Source organism: Triturus cristatus, chromosome 5_1 (genome assembly GCF_964204655.1).
Source record: "Triturus cristatus chromosome 5_1, aTriCri1.1, whole genome shotgun sequence".
In the NCBI taxonomy this organism is placed as follows: Eukaryota; Metazoa; Chordata; class Amphibia; order Caudata; family Salamandridae; genus Triturus; species Triturus cristatus.
Window position 1 is genome coordinate 298215114 of NC_140587.1, and position 20647 is coordinate 298235760.

The 20647-nt window shown below is 42.8% G+C and overlaps 1 protein-coding gene across 2 annotated transcripts in view; it reads right to left on the reverse strand.

Moving 5' to 3' along the window:
- FER1L6 (fer-1 like family member 6) overlaps positions 1-20647 on the reverse strand; it is a 974281-nt gene that overhangs the window by 259452 nt on the left and 694182 nt on the right. For both annotated transcript variants that reach the window (XM_085604988.1, XM_085604987.1), the window contains exons 19-22: positions 12314-12494; positions 9113-9237; positions 2193-2327; positions 1188-1337 (exon numbers count right to left, since the gene is read on the reverse strand). In XM_085604988.1, the coding sequence (XP_085461114.1) occupies positions 1188-1337; positions 2193-2327; positions 9113-9237; positions 12314-12494 (591 nt within the window). The remainder of the gene's footprint in view (positions 1-1187; positions 1338-2192; positions 2328-9112; positions 9238-12313; positions 12495-20647) is intronic.

The window sequence follows — 20647 nt, forward strand, 5'->3', positions numbered from 1 at the left end:
ATGGTGTCCACTGACCTTGCAAAGTTATACCTTCCATATGGGTTTTTCGGAATCTTAAGAAAAGATGAAACCAGTTGTCCTCTGCGAGAGATCCTGTTGGACCCAATCTCTTAATACCTGAGTTGGATTAGCCAGTTGATCAACCCAACCATTAGAGCAGCAGATTACAGTCCTGATGCTCTGTCCTCCTTGACTTCTGTGGGAGACTCAGGTGCCTGGTGGTCGGTCTGACTTTATTGCTGGGGAACCCAAGGTTTGCAGAGAGTAGGTTTGGAGTATGTGTTTCCTCTTCCCATAGCCTTTTTCCATATTCGTGAAACAATGGCATACTTGATCTTGGAGAATATTACTTGTTTTGGTGGAACGTAAGTGAACAAACCTCCAAGTGCAGATGTCCTGCAGTGCTTAACAGCTAAAGAATGTCTGTATGACTCAAGTCTTTTAAGTCTGTGTTACCCTTTCTCTAGTGATTTTTCAAGTTGGGTTAATATTGTATTCTCTGACTTTCTGTCAATAGCCCTCTCTATTGGCGATTAAGTTGTTTCTTGAAATGAGCATGGCTTTATGAAAGGGCTTCACCCCTCGATAGTCTCACTCGGTTAGCATAAGGATAATAAAGAAGAATCAGCCAACAAAATTGGTAGAATCTGAATTGTCTTTTAAGGAGGTTGATATACTCTATTTGGATTTTTCTCAACGATGGTAGACAACTCTGACTCCTCCACCTTCTCCAACCAAGTTGCAGTGCTGACTCTAACAAAGATAGTGATAGTTCACCAACCCCAAAACCGGTTATAGATCCACCAGCATGTTCAGTGGAATTCGCATTGTCAAACAACATATTGAAAAGCAAAGTCCTTAAGAGGGCGTCATTAGCAGTGCTCTCCTTTGATAGTAGAAATGTGAACAATTCAAGCATTGCCAGAATTTGCACTGGAGGATTTCTTCAAAAGATTTACTCTGACTATGAGTCAGCCCCTTTAATCGAGGAACCACTACCGTCTTTACAGAGGACTAAAAATGTGATGGATTTTCCACCTTCCTTTCGGCAGAGGATTTAGCTCCACCATACTAGCAGACAGAAATATTACCAGCAAAAATCAACTTGCTTGTGTTCGCACTAAACATAGCTAGGAAACATTGAACGTACCAAGGGCAGAACATCTAACTCCGGGATCTGCACTCACCTGAAGTAGTTCAAATGCAGCAAGAAGGTCCCCTCCAGATATATTTCCACAGAAGATGGGGTAGTAGGCCAGGGCTGGTGGTGTGTAGGCTTCAGTTGCAAGGCTCACACTAGGGGCTGCAACTGTGGAGCCGAGGTATTCTGATTTGCCCTACAATAGCAAAACATTTGCACATTTTATTTCTCAAAATCAGTGGCATGCACATTGATGAGATTGAGCACCAATTACAGAAGTTAATGCAATGTTACAATGGGTTAAGTGGTATGAGTGAAGGGCATGTATACAAAGAGATTTCCTAAACAATTGTGCTTCACTGCCATCGTGTATCAATCACTTGTGGGGATAGTTCTAGGATTTTACGTATATGCTCCATGCACATAGATTACTACATATATGGGTCAGCTGGGAGCTTTGAGTAATGGAAAATAAATGTAGACGATGAAAACTCAGGCAGTGCGACAAGCAAATTGCTTCATGAGGTCCATTATCCATCTATCGCTGCCCTGAGAAAAAGAGTAGGTTTGTTACTGTTTGAGAATTCACTTTCAGAAGTGTAAACAACATTTGACTTTGAAAACACCTTGTTGGTGATTGTGGCACATTGGCTGCAATGTTTTGCTCATGAAAAGCTAATCATCCAATGATAATCTTACATGGATGTGTATGCTATGTTGATACAGAATGAGGTTTATTGTTTGAAGTGAGATTTGCACGCAAGGTCTATTAGCCACGTTATTGCCATTTTTTCATGCAACCTAGCTGCCATTTAAGTGATCATCAATTGATGCCACATGGATGTCCATCTTTCATAGGATGAACTACACCTCATTCCATGCCATCATCACATTCACTGTTTGTAGTCCTGGGCATTAGTGTGGCAACCTGCTGCATGATATGGAAAATGTGCGGAAAAGTGTTCATCACCTCATGGTTGTTTAGTGCAAGTTATTGTTATTTATATTACATAGTATACATACAAATACATTCATGAGCATAAACCCTTACCACAGCATCATCATCATAGAGTTCTATCACAATATGTGGTGGATCATTTGCAAAGTCCCTGAGATCGCCATGTAGGATGAGGTTGTTAAACAGCAGCATCTGATTCCAGGTGGGAGATAATGTCTGATTAATAATCTGCAGAGAAACAAAGATGAGATTTAATTTAATACCTGGCTTCTAACAAAGAATGAATACATAAGTATGGGAAAGGGGCGGCAGATTTTAGAAGAATTATCCAATTCAAAGGAATGGGCAATGGCACAACACTTTACTGATCATGAACTGGAGAGGATGTGGCCCAACGGCTCGAGCAGTCAACCTTGAAGCTGGGGAACTCTGTTCAAGTCTAGGCAGGGAGGCTCAAAATCCTGTGATTCTGTGCAAATCACTTAATCTCCCCGTACCTAACAAAAATAAATGTGGGCGTCTGTAATGCAACTGGTCCTCATGTAAAGCACTCTGATACCTTTGTGTCGAGTTTGCGCTATATAAAACTCCACACAAAAAAACGGTATGCAAAAATGTATTGGACACATTAGTGCAGTGATATGAAAAAGCACCCCAGTGGTTTCAAAGTAGGACTCATTTTCATGACCACCCTTTCCAGTCAGTAGTACACAGTGTAATCCAGAACTTAATTTGCCTGAGTTTAGTACCTGGAAATCTGAGCAGTAGCGGCTCCAGCAATATTAACACAGGGCCTGATTTACAACTAGGTGGTAATGGAAAATAGTTTGATTTCTGGAAGAAGTGCTACATTCAGAAGGGAATCTAGGAAGAAATAATATGGTGGAAGATATTTCACTGATGGATTGGCCATTACCACCCAGCTCTATATCAGGCATTAATTAATGTCTGGTTATTGGCAAATCACTTGACTTCTGTGTGCTTAAAATTGTAAATGTGTAATGAAAATGTATAAAATCTAACTGTGTGATATATTGATAGTATTATCCCAGTTCCAGCTGTCTAACCACCACATCTGTTCTGTGTAACCTGGTTTCATCCAGACTCTACAAACTATATTCTATATACAGCAATTAAAATTCTGTATATTTCTGTGCAAGGCTTTACTTATCACTGTGGAGCTTAGTCCATGGTCTGCCAAATACCAAAAAGCACAATTGATTCAAGCTACCATAAGGTAGAGTGTTGTTGTTCAGCTTGCATAGAATTGAACTTATTGCTGTGGCCTCCAACCACATCTCCCCTCTGCTCATTTCATATAATTTTGCTTTAAAATATGCTGAAAGGTTAGTTGCATGAAGGGTTTTTCTAAACTGGTGCATTTTGAAAGGCCAAAGCTGCCCATAATCCAGTGGCACATTGAGTACTTCAATCTAGTTTTTCATATGGAGGCTTAGTTGTAGCTGAGATGCTGGCAGTTAGCCAGTTCAAGGCAGTGGCAAAGGCTGCACATGTATTGAGGTTTGGTGCCTGGTCGAACTGATGGTTTTTGTATGTCCATGAAGAAAATCTGCACTCTATGATGGGTGTACCTCAAAATACTTAGGTCGTGGTTAGGGCTGAATTAAGAGTGGCCTCAATTATGAACATCTTGCAGTGAGAGCAGCCTATTCTGGGTCAATCTCAGGAGCAAAATCAGGGGATCTTTTTTAGATGGACTATGTATTCGTTAGACAGAGCTGAATAGACTTCCAGATTTGCCATATAAAAGAGTTGATGTAGTTATTGGAGTTCTGCTATTTCTGGGATTCCCCGGAAGCTGTGTGCCTGATGACTAGCTATGTGTAAATCATGCATTCAGGGATTGTTTCCAAATGGAAGGTGAGAAGTGGGTCTCCATTAGTATCCACACCCTAGCCAACACATGGATATGATATTTATCTATCTCTAATCCACAGCCTTCAGCTTTTGGTGCTCACATGTGAAAGTTGTAGATTGGTAAATTTGTGAAAGAGTGTGGATTTATCTGTTCTCTCCGTAAAATCAAGGATATTGTACATCTCTTACTCTTCTGTCACTTAGCAGGCTGGCTGAGGAAAGCTCTTCATAAACATATTTTAACCAGAGCTCCTCAGTCAGTCAGGATTGCTATGGAGCATCTTTATTCCACATTAATCATATTGTAGTCCTTTCTGCCTCACAATGTCTCTCTAGAGATTGACAGCAATATGAGAGGTGCTTGATCAAAGACATATTGTGTTATGTTATATCACATTATGTTATGTGGATTTGTAAAGCACATTATTACCCAGATCTGTATCCTGCCGATGAGCAGGTGTGAGCCAAGCCAAATCTGGACCCTAGTGGGTCTACTCGAAAAGCCAAGTCTTCAGCTTTTTGCAGAATTCAAGAAGTAGGAAGAAGGGTGTTATGTATATTGGCTATTCCATGCTCTAGGAGCGATACAGGAGAAGGCTCAACCACCAGATCTGGTTTTCCAAATGTGTGGGATGTGTGCAAGTAGGAGTCCAGATGAGTGGAGGTGTCTTGAAGGTTTGTGAAAGCAGATGCAATTGTTGAGGTATACTGGTCCAATGTTATGTAATGCCTTGAAAGTGTGGATGGGGAGTTTTAATTGTGCTAGTTTGCGTATGGGGGGCAAGTAGAGCTCCTTCAGGTGTGTTGTGATGTGAGTGCAGAATGGGAGGATGAGAGCGATTCGGGACACCAAGTGCAGTGTTGACACTCTTAAATTGACTAATTATGTTCTTAATTGATCTGTTCCAAAGTTTTGAAGTTTTTATTATGTGTTTTATTGTGTTTTTTATGATAAACTTGTATTGTGTTCTTTTATGACTTTTTGTAAAATCAAATAAAGATATATTGAATTAAATTGGCTGTAGTCTTTAATGTTTTTAATGGTTGATGTTTTTATTTATGATCTTAATGTTTTGCCAATATTTATTATAAATATTGTAGTTTGTAGAGTTTAATTATTATCAGTAAATATATGGTGAAGTGAGAATATTGTATGCTCCATTCTAGCAGAACATTACATCTAAATATAATCTTTAAATAACCAATAAAAGGCACAATCAATCAATCAATCAGTACATTTGTAAAGCGCACTACTCACCCGTGAGGGTCTCAAAGCGCTGGGGAAGGAGGGGTGCTGCTACTGCTCGAATAGCCAGGTCTTGAGGAGCCTCCTGAAGGTTAGTAGGTCCTGGGTCTGCCGTAGGAGGATGGGGAGGGTGTTCCAGGTCTTGGAGGCGAGGTGGGAGAACGATCTGCCGCCGGTGGTCGCTCTTCGGATGTGAGGGACGGTGGCGAGGGCGAGGTCGGCGGACCGGAGCTGTCGATTCGGGGTGTAGAAGGTGCATCGTCTGTTGAGGTATGCCGGTCCGGTGTTGTGGAGCGCCTTGTGTACGTGAGTGAGGAGCTTGAAGGTGATCCTCTTGTTGACGGGAAGCCAGTGCAGGTCTCACAAGTGTGGTGTGATGTGGCTGTGGCGCGGGATGTCGAGGATCAGGTGTGCAGAGGTGTTCTGTATGCGTTGTAGTCATTTCAGGAGTTTGGCAGAGGCTTCTTTGTAGAGGGCGTTTACGTAGTCCAGCCTGCTACTAACGAGGGCCTGGGTGACCGTTCTTCTTGTTTCAGTGGGGATCCACCTGTAGATCTTGCGGAGCATGCAGAGGGTGTTGAAGCAGGAGGACGAGACGGCGTTGACTTGGTCATGGAGAGTGTTGAGTCGAGGATAAACCCCAGGTTGCGTGCGTGGTCGGTGGGTGTCAGTGCTGTTCCCAGTGCGGATGGCCACCAGGAGTCGTCCCAGGCTGAGGGGGTGGAGCTGAGTATGAGGACCTCCGTATTGTCCGAGTTCAGCTTCAGCCGGCTGTTCTTCATCCACTTGGCGACGGCTTTCATTCCTTCGTGGAGGTTGGTTTTGGCGGTGAGGGGGTCCTTGGTGAGGGAGAGGATCAGCTGGGTTTCGTTGGCGTAGGATATGATGTTGAGGTCGTGCAGTCAGGCGATGTGGACTAGGGGTGCCATGTAGACGTTTAATAATGTCAGGCTGAGGGATGATCCTTGGGGTACGCCGCAGATGATCTCGGAGGCTTCGGAGCAGAAAGGGGGGAGGCGGACACTCTGGGTTCTGCCGGAGAGGAAGGAGGTGGCCCATTCCAGAGCCTTGTCTCGGATCCTTGCGTTGTGGAGGCGTGTGCGTAGGGTGCGGTGGCAGACAGTGTTGAAGGCGGCTGATAGGTCCAGGAGGATGAGGGCCGCGGTGTCGCCGTTGTCCATCAGGGCCCTGATGTCATCGGTGGCGGCGATGAGGGCAGTCTCGGTACTGTGGTTGCTGCTGATCCCGGACTGGGACGAGTCCAGAATGTTGTTCTCTTCGAGGTAGCAGGTCAGCTGTCTGTTGACGGTCTTCTCGATGAACTTCGCCGGGAACGGGAACAGAGAGATGGGCCAGAAGTTCTTGAGGTCCCTCGGATCCGCCTTGGGTTTCTTCAGTAAGGCGTTGATCTTGGCGTGCTTCCAGCTCTCCGGGAAGGTCGCAGATTCGAAGGAGACGTTGATGGTCTTGTGGAGATGGTGTGCGATGGTGGCGCTTGCTTTGTTGAAGATGTGGTGTGGGCATGGGTCTGACGGAGAGCCGGAGTGGATGGTGTTCATGATTTTGATGGTGTCGTCGTCGTTTATGTTGGTCCAGGTGAGCAGGGGATTGATGTTGGTGGTGGCCAACGGGCCTGAGATGTCGGTGGTTGTCGGGGCGGTCAGGTTGTTGAAGCTGTTGTGTATGTCTGCGATCTTGCGATGGAAGAAGGTGGCAAGGGAGTCGCACAGGTCTTGCAATGGTGGGATGTCGTTGGTGATGGAGCTGGGGTTGGAAAGTTTCTTCACGATGTTGAAGAGCTCTTTGCTGTTGTGTGCGTTGTTGTCGAGTCGGTCCTTGAAGGAGGCCCTTTTGGCAGATCTGATGAGGTGATGGTGTCTGCGGATGGCGTTCTTGTGGGCTGTGTAACTGTTTGTTGTCTGTTCGCGGTGCCATTTCTTCTCCAGTGTACGGCAGGTTTGCTTGGAGGCCTGGAGGTCTGCGGTGAACCAGCTGGCTTTCTTGTTGGTGTGTCTGTTGGAGGGTTTCTTGATCGGGGCGAGAGTATTGGCGCAGTCGTCGATCCAACATCTGAGGTTGAGGGCGTCGTTGTCGGCGTCGGTGGGGTGGGCTTCGGGCAAAGGTGATGTTTAGCTAGACTTCGGTTATTTTGCTCCAGCTGCGACGGGGGATCTGTTGAGTGCGGTGGTGCGTGGTGGGTTTCCGGAAGGTGAAGTGGATGCAGCGATGGTCGGTCCAGTGGAGTTCAGTGGTGTGGCTGAAGGTGAAGTGGGGGCTTGCGGAGAATATGGGATCAAGCGTGTGGCCGGCGGAGAGGGTAGGCATTGTGACGAGCTGTCTGAGTCCGAGGTTGGCGAGGTTGTCAATCAGGGTGGTGGAGTTGGTGTCGTTGTTGTTGTCGAGGTGGAAGTTCAAGTCTCCGAAGAGGATGTAGTCTGTGGAGGCAAGGGCGTGCATGCTGACGAAGTTGGCAATGGAGTCGCTGAGCTGAGGCCGGGATCCAGGGGGTCTGTAGACGAGAGTTCCTCTGAGGGTGGTGTTGGGATCGGTGTGGATCTAGAAGTGCAGGTGTTTGGCGGAGCTGAGGGTGTCGTCACTGCTGGTCGAGACCCTGAGGGTGTTCTTGTGGATGATGGCAATTCCCCCTCCTACTCCGTTGGTGCTGTCCCTGCGGGTGATCTTGTAGCCGTCTGGGATGGCTATGGCGATGTCAGGTGCTGAGGATGCGTTCATCCAGGTCTCTGTCAGGTAGGTGACATCCGGGGAGGATGTGTCGAGCAGGTCCCAGAGTTCGACGGCGTGTTTGCGTGCGGAGTGGGTGTTCAGTAGTATGCATCTGAGGTGGTTGCGTCCTGTCATGGTGGGCGGTTTGGCGGCTCGGAGGCTGGTGAAGCTGCAGCTCCGGCAGGAGAAGGGTCCTTTGGTGTGCTTCGGGCGGCCAGGAGGCAGGTGTGTGGTTGTCCGGTGTTAAGTGCGTGGAGGGTGTTGGCGTCGTAGCGGTGTCTGGTGTTGTGGGGGCCAGGGGGTCTGGACGGGCGCAGACGGGCTTGCCTTAGGTGCACCTTCGGCTGCCATTTAAGGGGAGATGGGAAGGACGAGCAGCTTGGATTAAGAATAAGAACATCCTTTTGATAAATTCTGTATGCAGGGTCATGTTTCTGAAATACTGTGTAAGAGTGTACGTGGTCTTTAAACTACTTCTTAGGAACTCATAATTTACATTATCTGAGTAACGGCGGGACAGTGGCATCTGTAACTCTATAACTTAAAATTCCACTAGTAGCATCCACTGAATATCTGTAATTTCTGATGCAAAATTGGATACTTGTCAATCTGCTTTATCACAACTGTTAAGAGGATGCATTATAACATTTATGATTCATACAGAGATTAGCCTAATTTATACATATGGTGTTGTAGTCTATATTTTGTTGTAGTATTTTATACTATATTTAGGTATTTTAAGTTGCGTTGTAATGTATTATCCCCTCTTGCAGTTTGACATGGCAAGCTAGTTTTTGCTATGTTATGTTTTATATATGTATGCAAAGTTGTGGGATTGTGTGTGATGCTGGCTAATAAGTAATATTTATCTTGCGTTCTGCCTTGCTACATCATGGCATTCTATTCAAGGTTACATTACATTATAATAAGTTGCGGTACATTGTGTGTTATGTTTAGAATGACAGGAAATGTTATATGATATGCCTTGTTATGAAATACTACATTGTTTATATACATTATTGTGTATGTCACATCCTGTATTAGCTTTATAATAAAGTTGTATCACTAGATGCAGCTTCATGCTACCAGAGAGGCACACTGTAAGCTTTCAAGTTTTCCCATATTGTAGTAATTTGATATTGCTTAGAAACAGCTGTTCCTTTACCTTTGTTGTCTGACAATGTGAGACGTAGGTCACCTTGGCAAAGGGGTCTGACAGTCCAGTGTTATCAGCAGCAATTAATCCCCTGGCCTGGTACATGTGGGCTCTCAGCTGGAAAGTGTGTTGTTCTACACAATGCAATACAAAATGAAATGAAATAAATACAATCAGCCATATCAGATCACACAGCACATCTTACCACCTTCATCTGGCACCAGCAGTAAGTGGTTGGGTGGTACATAATAATCAATTTTGTTCCTGTTTTACTGTGACATTGACTTCCCTCACCAATATGCCTTTTGAAACTAGAATTGAATCAACTTAGTTATTAACGTATATTCGTAAAACTTGCATGCACTCATGGATACCATGGCTCTAAATAACAGATGTGTGTTTGTATCCAACTAAATGGTACCTATTTTTTTGCACTGGAAAAAGCATCCACTGGGATTGGAACCAGTGACCATGGGGTCAAACCCAGATCCCCACAGTCGATGCCTTATTTCGCTGAACCATCAGACTCAGTAGTTAATCCGTAGTTAGAACTCCACTGATGCTTCCCTTTCCAGACCTGGATGAATCAGCACATATTATTAGCAAGGAAGATTTCCTAGGGCAGAAGATCTCTATTTAATTTATCTTGTTGTGGTATATGCACAAGATTGACAAAATGCCAAGGTTAGTACTGAGACCAAAAAGTGATCTAACCACAGATCTGGGGGAACCCGTGAATAATATGAGTAAAGATAGGGTATTTACTATAAAACGTACCATAGATTTTGTTTTACTTCAAAACTATGCTGAAAGAATGGGGAAACTTTTGGAAGTTAAGGATTCCTATGTGAGGGTGACTCCCAACCTTTTACAACTATTAAGGGATTTTGTATAGGTATTGGAACAATAATTCCACTTTTTAAATAATGAGAACCCTACAATTTCAGATTTATGCAGTCAGCTGAAGGTTCAAAAAAACCTTATAGATTCACCTATGAGACCTGCTGTCTCCAGTCTGAATACTATCACAAAACCTTTAAGTAAATACATTGATGTATTTCTGAGACTGTTGGTACAAATGTAAAAATTATATATTAAAGACACTACAGACATGTTATCAAATATTGAGGACCTCAATTTCAGCAGGGAGGGTGAAATCTTAGACACACTTGACATTACTGCTGTATACACAAATACAATGCAGGATGATGCCATTGAAGTAATGGAGGATATTCTGTTTAAGCACCAAGTTCCTGAGAGGCCATCAACTCAATTTACCCAGATATGCAGAGAAACAATTTGTAAGAAAATTATTGTTATATACAAGGATAACCGGGTACTTATACAAATAAAAGGAACCATTATGGGAGCTACTAGTGTTTGATGTCTAGCTTGTTTGCATATAAGTACATTTGAGAACAGAAAGATGATCAAAAGGTGTTAAAGAGAGCAAGGCTTTTCAAAAGGAACATATTAAGGCTAAGAAATATGTTCCATCATTATTTGCATGTGTCACAACTTTTTCTAATTTTATCAATCTGGGGAGTACAAATTTAAAGGTTTTAAATAGAGCTAAAAATAACTGCATAAAGAAACCCCTATTTGCGTTTTGGAGGAACATAAACCCAAGTTCGTACATACTTATTGTAAGCAAGATTTGAAAAAGCAGGAGAGACATTGGATTCTAATACCAGTGATAGAAAGTTTGAGCTGAGGATCATGTTGCACTTTTATATGGTCAGTGTGGATTTAAATGTGATCTATCCTAAAAGAAGGCATGACGAAGTGATCATGACCATTTGATGATGTAAAAAAGTACATATGTAGTTGTGCACATACAACAGTGGCTTGTATAGTGGAAACCAATATAGAGAATACTTGTCACTGAACATAAACTATCCCTGAAGACACAAAGGATGCAGTAACTTCAAATACAGCATGAAATAATTTTTACAGAAAGCAGTATAGTAGATAACATATCCCTCTCCAGAAATGACCCACAATATATCTGGGGTTTCAGTTTGTAAATGTTTAGTAATGCAATTTGGTAGGTAAGGTTTCTTTTATAGCAAAGGGGGCATATTGTTTGAAGGCAATATAAATGACTATCAGAAGAGAGGAAAATAGGCCAGAATAAAGCTTGAACATCCCTGCCAATTGGCCAGGAGCCTCAAGGAGTCTTTTGTGTACTAAAGTACCAAGGCATAGTATCTTTGCGAATGGCACTCTTGCCTTTTCTCATCAATTACTGTTCCTTTTCTTCCTGCTGCAATAATATGTTTTAGCTAGATTTGATTAATGTAATATTGTCCTTTCTTTCTGTGCATTGAAGCCACTCTGCCTTTTCAACTTAAAGATGGGAGTTTTGGGGAACATATTAATAATGGCTTCTTGTCATCTCTGCTTACACTTGGGAACACAATCCTTTAATAAATGCTACAATGATTGTGTTCACAATCGAAAAGAAGGTTATGTCTCTTTGATGTGGCCAGTGGGATGGTGTATTCGTGTGTTGCCCATACTGGCAGAAAAGGATGGTGGCCAGACTTGAGGTAATGGGTTGCATAAGATTAAGCTGGCACCATCAACTCAGGGCTGGAAGAGGGCACCATGCCCCTCTCAACAACTTGTGGAGCGGTACACCTAAAGCACTTGTATGCTTGTTGTCAGCTGGGTTTTGGGGTGTTTCTGGTTTGCCATAGTCCTTGAGAGAATGATTGAAGGATGCAAGGGAGAGCCGATATGTCAGTACTGTGCTGGCAGTCTACCACCTCCAATAAGATATTCCAAAGATAAATACATTTAAAGTATTTTCACAAAATTAAATAATCTTGATAAAGAGACATATAGTAATGTAGTTTAGTTGTTGCAAATGTTCGCATTACTTAGGGCCCGATTTAGAACTTGGAGGACGGGTTACTCCGTCACAACAGTGACAGATATCCTGTCCACTCTATATATATATATATATATATATATATATATATATATATATATATATATATATATAATTCCATTATATCCCTGTGAGATCTATATTTCTGCGGACGGCATGTCCATCACCGGTGTGTGGAGAAACCCGTTTAATGAGATCCGAATCAGGCCCTTAGTCACAGTTGCTTTTTAGTCCTAGCATTCGTTTACACCATTGGTGAATAATGCAGTACTCTCAGGCTAGTTGGACATTAGGCAGTATACGTTTTGTCTTACCTTTGTAGACTACACCGGCTGGTGAAGAACCATGGTGCCCAGCAGTGTCAGAGTGCATTTCCAGTTCATAACCCACAGGAAGGTTGTCTAGGATCACATGGGAATATTTCATGGGTCCAAGCCAAAGATACACATCCACTTTAGCCTGAACATTCCAACCAGGAGGACGTTTTCCTGGGAGCTAAGGAAACACACACCAAACATTGTTCTAAATTTTTTGATTCAAGATAGTCAGGCAACAAAATATTCAAATCATGGTTCGTTTAAAATGAAAAAAATGTGTGATCATTTTTAAGTGATGGTCACTTATTTAGTCTGAATAAAGCACAATTATGTATTGGCACCTCGTTTCCTCCTTACCAATGTTGTAGCACAAATTAAGAGCACAATTAATTGTGTCACTATGTATATTTTTATATGCACCCACATTTAATCAGAATGATTGTAACAATTGTTGGGCAATTTGGCTTACTGTGTCCAGCGTGCAGGTGTTCTCTATAATGTTAGTTGCCTCCCTAACATTTACATATTAATACATTTAAATAAAGATTTAAGAGGCACTCCAATTTCATACTTCAAAATGCAGTTTTATATTTGATAATATCATATATATGTTTCTCACAATATTATTTGTCAGTTGTATGTTGTTATACATTACATTTCTGCTCAATTGAACCTTCAAACTAATACAATACTGCATGAACAGTTTTTATAAACACAATTACAGTCTTAATCATGACCAAGTATGTGATGTTTCACAAGATACATATTCCAATAATGTTTTTTGCTGAATAATCAAAGAAAACAACCAACACGTGTTTCACAACACTTGTCCCTTTTTCAAAGCCTAGATTGCATTTCAACTCCTCTTTCATTCAGTAACCTGTGATTGATTGGATAACTTTTTTGTTATAACCAAGTAATACTCGAAGACTTCATATAGGTTCAAATCTGAACATAAAACATAACTAACAGAAATCAATCAATCCTTCATTCCCATGGCAAGATGTTAACTGCTTGGCAACAAGGTGCACTCCACATCCCTCTGTCTTCAGAGCGCAGAAAAGTTCATGATTTCTGGAGGTTTCCAAAGTGAGTCTGGAATTTGACAATCACGTCATTCAAATATGTAAAACAGAAATATTGTGGTTAAGGAAATAAAATTGCTGTAGTAAGGACATTGATATGACCACCAACTCCCTTGGGCCCCTTTTTCGGAAGGCAGGATGTGCTGCCTGCTCAGCACTGAGTGCTGCAGGTAGACTCCCTTCAGCCCTAGTGGGCCACTGCCCTTCCTGAGGAGACCTTCTACAATCATCTCCATGGGGGTCTCCTCTACAAGATGCATGCAGCATCTCCAGACTTCTCCTTCCTAGGGTTCCTCAGTGGAGGTCCTTGGGAAGGTATACTTCCCAATTCAAAATGGCCACCATGTTTTTCAAATCTGCCATAGTTTTTCCCAAACCAAGAGTAGGACAGCTTGTTTGACATCATGTCCTGCTTTTTTTGCTATAAAGGGGATGAGCCTTGTACTCCTCGTGTTATCACGCTTCAAGCAGTACTTAGTTGTGTTCTTCACTCCAGATCTTTTCATGGATTGTTTCCTGGTGTTTCTCTTCCCAGTTTTCTGACTTCTTCTGCCTCTCTCCAGGCTCCTTCCTCACTCTACAGCTCCTGCTTCAAGCATCCTGTCGGTAATATTGGATTTTCCTTGGTCTGTATTTTCCTTGAGCTGCTTGGCTTTTTTTTGAGTTAAAACCTTGTAGACTCCAGAGCCTCACCACCATCTGGTGGTTTTCTGATTTTGGGGCTCCTTATGAGGGTCACTTTCTGATTGATGGTAATTAGTGTCGGTGGAGACATGCCTACTAGAAGGGGTCGGCCTTTTCTCTGGCTGTGAAGACTGTGAAGACCTGGACGTCCGATACTAAAAGTAACCTGAGAGACTCCACCAGGTGTAGTTATTGTGACAGTTTGCGATGACCAACATTCAATCTGACATCTAAAGCTCAGGTGGGCCAGTGGATCAGATGCATGTCTTGGTTTAGACAGTTCAATAGTAGATGAGAGACCTACAACAACAGCATGATGAACATTTTGCTCTATGTTAGACTCTTGTTAAAAGAACTGCAGATGTTCCAATGGATCCCCTGTGACTCCACGATTTTCTGGGGACCCAAACAAAGTAAAGAAATTTCTGGATTCGCTGACTGTGATCTTTGCCTTCCGCATGATGAAATTCTCACAAGATCGATTTAAGGTCGGAAATTTAATCAGTGCCTTGTCAAGGCTTGCGTTAGCTTGCGTGACCCCCTTTAGTGGCAACTGAAGGCCCTCTGCCTTCCAATTATGCCACTTTTGTAGGTGCTTTTAAACAAATGTTTGAGAGCCCTGATCTGGAGTATTGTGCCAGAGAGGCTCTTAGTGATATTAATCAAGATTGACAGAATGTTTTGTCTTATATCACACAATTCTGCCAGCTAGCAACTGAAATCTTGTAGGTTGAATTGACCTTGAGGACCCTTTTTCGTAGGGAGAAGATCGAGTAAATTAAAGATGAAATGGTTAATTCCATCCACTGGCCACCTTTGCATGTTTGATGGATCAAGCTTTGATGATCGAACATCACCTGCAAGAATGCCAGTTCAAAAGATGAAAGGCTTGAATAAATCCAACAGTGGGAAGCTCTTTGCTGGTACCTTTTTGAACTAAGTCATCCCCTGAATGATCCTCGACCTCCACCAGAGAAGAGCCATTAAAAATTGGCACAGCCCACAGCTCCCTCTCAGAAGCTTAGTGAGCCAATTGGCAAAAGAATGGTCTCTGTATGTCAGAACATCTAGGCTGAACCTGTCTGCTTGCCCTTCGAGGCCCTCAGTATATGCCAGACCCGGTCCCTTGCCTTTTCCATCCAGGTTGAGCTACCTAAGGTGAACTCAGGAAGGATTTCCACCCTTCTAGATTGTGGTCAGTGGGCAGCAGGTTATACCTCAATGAATCCTGGGCTAAGGAACACACTTTATCTCGAATCACAAAGGAATCTCCTGAACAGGAACAGACTATGGATAGTACTCTGCTGACCTGTGGACCTGTGAAAGAAATGGCCACTCCTCTAAGATTGACTTTCGGATCCCAGAATCCCAAGAAATGATCTCATATCCTCTCCCAATCAAACAATCATTTTGAGGATTGCATGGTAAATGTGCCATAATCTATATATCAACTGGGAAATCCAAGCCATATCCCTATTTTTTCAGTTCTTTTATTTTCACGGTTAAGCGTCTGAGGGCCATTGGACAACTAAAGAACTAAAGAGCAATCATTCATATGCTAGAATGATAAGTACCTTCCAAGTAATTCCATTTCAATATCTCCACTTTTCTGATCTTTTTGAAAAGCCTAGGGAACTATCGAACCTTCCCATCGAGAATTTGAATGTGCCATCCAAAGTGATCCTGGAGCTATCAGTCCTTTTGGAAAATGTATTCTATTTGTGAGGCTGAGACGAAAGTCCTCCAGCAATATTTGGAAGAAAATCTACGCAGTGGCATCATAGCATGATCTTCATCTTCTGCAGAAGTCTAGTTTTTTTTGTTCCCAGGAAATCTAGTGAATTGAGGTCTTGTACAGACTATGGAGGCTTATATAAAATTACCATCAAGGACCTATGCCCCCTACCGTTGATGAAAGATGCATTAGAATCTGTGAGAGGACCAAAGATCTTCACTAAATTAGACCCATATAGAGCTTACTACTTACTGCGCATCAAGGAAGGGAATAAGTGAAAGACCGCCTTTAGGACACCGCTGGGTCATTATGAATATTAGGTGATATCCTTCGGGTTGAGCAATGCCCGGGTAGCCTTTCAACAGTTGATGGATAACATTTTTTGGACATCTTAAACCAGTTTGTACAACTATTTAGACAACATTTTGATTTATTCCAGACATCCTAAAGTGAATTACTCATATATTTATCAGGTACGAGTTAGACTTCAACAGAATCAACTCTTCTGTAAAGCGGAGAAATGTGACTTTTTATCGAACTGAAGTTTAATATCTCTGGTTTTGGGTAAATAGCCAGGGATTATCAATAGATCCATGAAAAATAAATGCAATTCTGGAATGCCATGTGCTTTCTAATATATAATACACAATGGGGGGGCTAGAGGAGATTTAAAGGACCTGCGACGGTACTCTCCCCAATGCAGACAATCTAAAAAACAATGAGCCCTCGGGTCCGAGAGAGTGACTTACGGTAGTCCCAATGAGAGAAAGAGGAGAAAACAGTGCTGTGGGAAAAAGGGGAGTGTCCCTTTTAAAGACAGTTTCTCTCACACACAAAAGGTGTCATGGTTCTTCATGGGGATACCTCCTCGTGTCACGAGCCTAGTCGTGACGCGGGCTACAACCCCCTCACTGTGAGGGAGGAGCTCAGGGATGTTTTAGTGAAGAGGAGGGGTATTCCTAAAACCCAATGTGAGTGAATGTGTGAGTCAGGTAGTGCAGTGCTGATGTAACAGTAGTGAGTAAGAGTGATTAAAACTAGCTCCAAGGTAAGCCTACCATAGTTTATTGATGCTTCCTGGTGCCAGGATTAAAAACAAAAATCGAGTAGCGTGGCTGCCATAATTAAAGACAGCTGCACTGAAAAGTGATCAACATGTTTCAGTCGTATTGACCTATAATAGTGCTGTGGCCTTCTTCAGGATCTCTTTTGAAATAGCTACTACAAAGTGTGTGAGAAAAAAACAATAAATATAAAAGTGCACTAGTACAAGCGATGTAGTGTCACACAAAACCCATGATCCGGCTGTTCAGCAGATTCACCGGTATACCTGCAAATGTCAGGACAGACGCTCCTGCTGCCACGCTCAAGCCGAGCGGTTGGATGGGCATTTGTACCTAGGGCCACTGGCCAGGGACAGTTGATGTAAGATACCTAACATTTGCAGGTATACCAGTGAATCTACTGGCAGCAACTCCTTGGCATCACCACTGCATGACGCATCCTCAACTTAGGACCTCGCAATGCAAACCCACAGCTCCCCAGAATCGGCTCTGTGCGATGCATAATCGATGCAGCACCTCACATCGCAGTCCATCAGAACGGCTGCTGCGAGATGCATCCCCCCACACACAATCTCACAACCCTCCGCAACCAGGATTTATGGAACTTCTTGCAGCAGGCCTAACTTGGTCCCTGTATCCAACTTTTGCTCCATCGTGGTTGGCCTGAACTAGTGAATTTGTCCCGGTACGGCAGAACCAGATACCACAGATACCACAGTTGGCGCTTCGTGCTTTAAGGTACTATTTTTACATAAATCTTTAAAATTACATATCTTCGTACTGGCGTTTTGGTCTCAAATAATTGAGTAAATCTTCCTCTATATTTCTAATTTGGTATATGATTTGCCTTGTGGTGTCTAAGTTAAGCCTTACTGCTTTTGTGTCAAGCCACCAGAGGGTTAAGCACAGGTTCATTTTGGATTTGCTTGTGAATCCATCCCAACGAAAATTGTCACTGTTTCGATGTTGAAAGATTTTTTGTCTTTCTCAAATTTGTTGGCTTTTAAGTTGATCGTATGATCCTTGAATGAGGAGATTTTTTTTAAATTTTCTCAAGTAAGGTTTTAACCTCAGCGGCCGTGTGATTATCTTTAATGGCTTGTGTCTGCTCGTCGATCTCGTCATACTTAAAAGAGGACTTTTATACCAAACCTTATTCTAGAAGGTTCTTGCCAGAATATCAGGGGCACTCTAAAAGGAGATTTCTAACATTTTCCGACACATCATCTTTAGAATACACAGGTGATTCAGTCCGAGGAAAAGGCACCTCTAATCAAAACCAACAGAGAAAGTCTTCTTTTTTAGGGGCAGGCCAACAAAAGACAAGCGAAAGATACAAACCACAACCGTGGGAAATGAGAACCCGACAACAGTACTACAAAACATTAAAAAATCATTCGTCATCAATCTGTCTAACATGATTTTAACCAAAGAACAGACAGCGGTTTTGGAACCATGACTTCCCTTTGTCACTGGGGTAAAATTTGATTTCACAAAAGTAAAAATGGAAGCCATGGAATTATTCCAGAAAATACGTTTGAAAGACTTTTTTAAAGACAAGGAAGACGCCACAAGATCAGAGGCATCAGGATTATGCAACAAATCGACATTTTTCCCCCCTGTTTATAGTATCCCAAAGGACATCATAATTTTTGAACACACAGTACTATTGTCGGTGAATGTCCTTGGAAAGAAAAGAGCCTAGGTCAAAGATAACGTATCACAGGACCACAAAAAGGCCATCACTTCTTTGAAGGATCAAAAACTGGCAGTCATTAGGCCGGCAGACAAAGGTGGCGCTGTGGTCATTTGGTCCAAAGAAGCCTATCTAGCAGAAGCCATGTATGAAATCCGACATAGTACCCGCGCATCAAGCAGGATCCAAAAAAAGAGAACACGCAGGAAATATCGAGGATAGTAATCGAAGGCACTGAAAGTGGAATTTTGGGACCAAAGGAAGCTGATTATCTCATTAAAAAATACCCACAGACACCAATACTATATATTTTTTGCCAAAGATCCACAAAGATGCTACAAATCCCCCCGGCAGACCAATCATGTCTGGGTGTGACTCTATTTTAGAGCCCCTGTCCAAATATGTGGACGTGTTTTTGGAGCCCTTTCTCCTAGATGTCCCCTCCTACTTATGTGACACCATGGATTTTATCAACAAAGTCGAAGGGTTTGCCTTTGGTCCAAGCATACATATTCTAGTAACATGAATGTTTCATCCCTTTACACTCAAATTCCCCAGCAGGATGCACTAGAAGCAATGGAATTTTATCTGGATCTACAACCAAGACCACACCAAGTACCAACGGAGTTTATTCTCAGTTTGGCTTCTGTATCTCTACAGATTTCTTTTTTTCAAATTTGTATTGTATTGTATTGTATGGCATATTTGTATAGCGCAGACTGTCACCCGAAGGGTATCCTGGCGCTTTAGACAATTATACCGACACCACACATAGCAGACAGGTGAAATTAAGCAGACCTAGGGAAGAGAAACGTTTTTAATTCTTTCTTAAAAGAGAGAAACTCCCTAGAGCTTCTCAACAACAAAGGGAGAGAATTCCAATATTTGGCCGCCACAAAACCAAAGGCTCGGCCGCCCATGCGAGCCCTCAATACCTTTGGGACTACCACAAGATGTGCTGACAGTGACCTAAGGGAGCGAGTGGGCACATACCACTGGAACAGCTCCTGCAGTGGAACCGGTCCTTGTCCATGAAGTCCCTTAAACACCAGGCAAAGCGCCTTAAAGATGACTCGCTGTGAAACTGGTAGCCAGTGAAGATCGGCTAGCGCCGTAGATGATGAGTCAGATCGACGACGGGACAGGGCTAGCTTGGCTGCCATATTCTGCACGCGTTGTAGCTTGGCCAGCAATTTGTTTGGGGCTCCCAGAAGTAGTGCGTTGCAGTAGTCTAGCCTACTCAGAATGGTACCGCGAACTACTTCTGGGCGAACATGGGCCGGCAGCAGCGGAAGAATCTTCCACAGCATGCGTAGCAGCATCATGCATGTGGACACGGTTTGATTTACGAAAAGATCCAGTTGGAGATCAGACCCAAACACAACGCCCAAGTTCCTGGCAGATACTGCTGCAGAAGGAACTTCCTGGAATGAGGATTTCTTCCTACAAGTCAAAGGGACAGCCATGGGTTGTCCCTTTGTTCCCAAAATGGCCCTACTATATATGGCCCGGTATGAACATTGATTTGTCTACAACAACAATCCAGACATCAAACAAATAATGCAATGGTACAGATATATCGATGATGTTTGGTGCATATGGAAAGGTTTAGAAACCTCAATGAAGGAATTCCATATATGGCTTATCAACTGAAGCCCGGACATCAAATTCAGTTTGGCACATAGTAGAAAGAACCTCCCTTTCCTGGATGTAGATGTAAAAACTTCACCAATGGGTTGATCATGACATTGTACACAAAACCAACAGACAAAAACAATGCCCTGCATTTCAGAAGTTACCATCCTAGAAATCTAAAGAATAATTTGCCCTACGGGCAATTTGTGCGCATAAGACACAATTGTACCAGACACGAGGACTTCGAATTACATACTGAGACATTGAGCCAAAAACTAAAGGAGCGAGGTTACCTCAACAAACTTCTTAGACAATCATTGAAGAGAGCCTGGTTTACGCCCAGGGAACACTTGCTGACCAAAAAACGTAAACTTACAACTGAACGTATTGTTTGAATAACGACTTTTGGACCCCACACTCAACCTTTAAAGA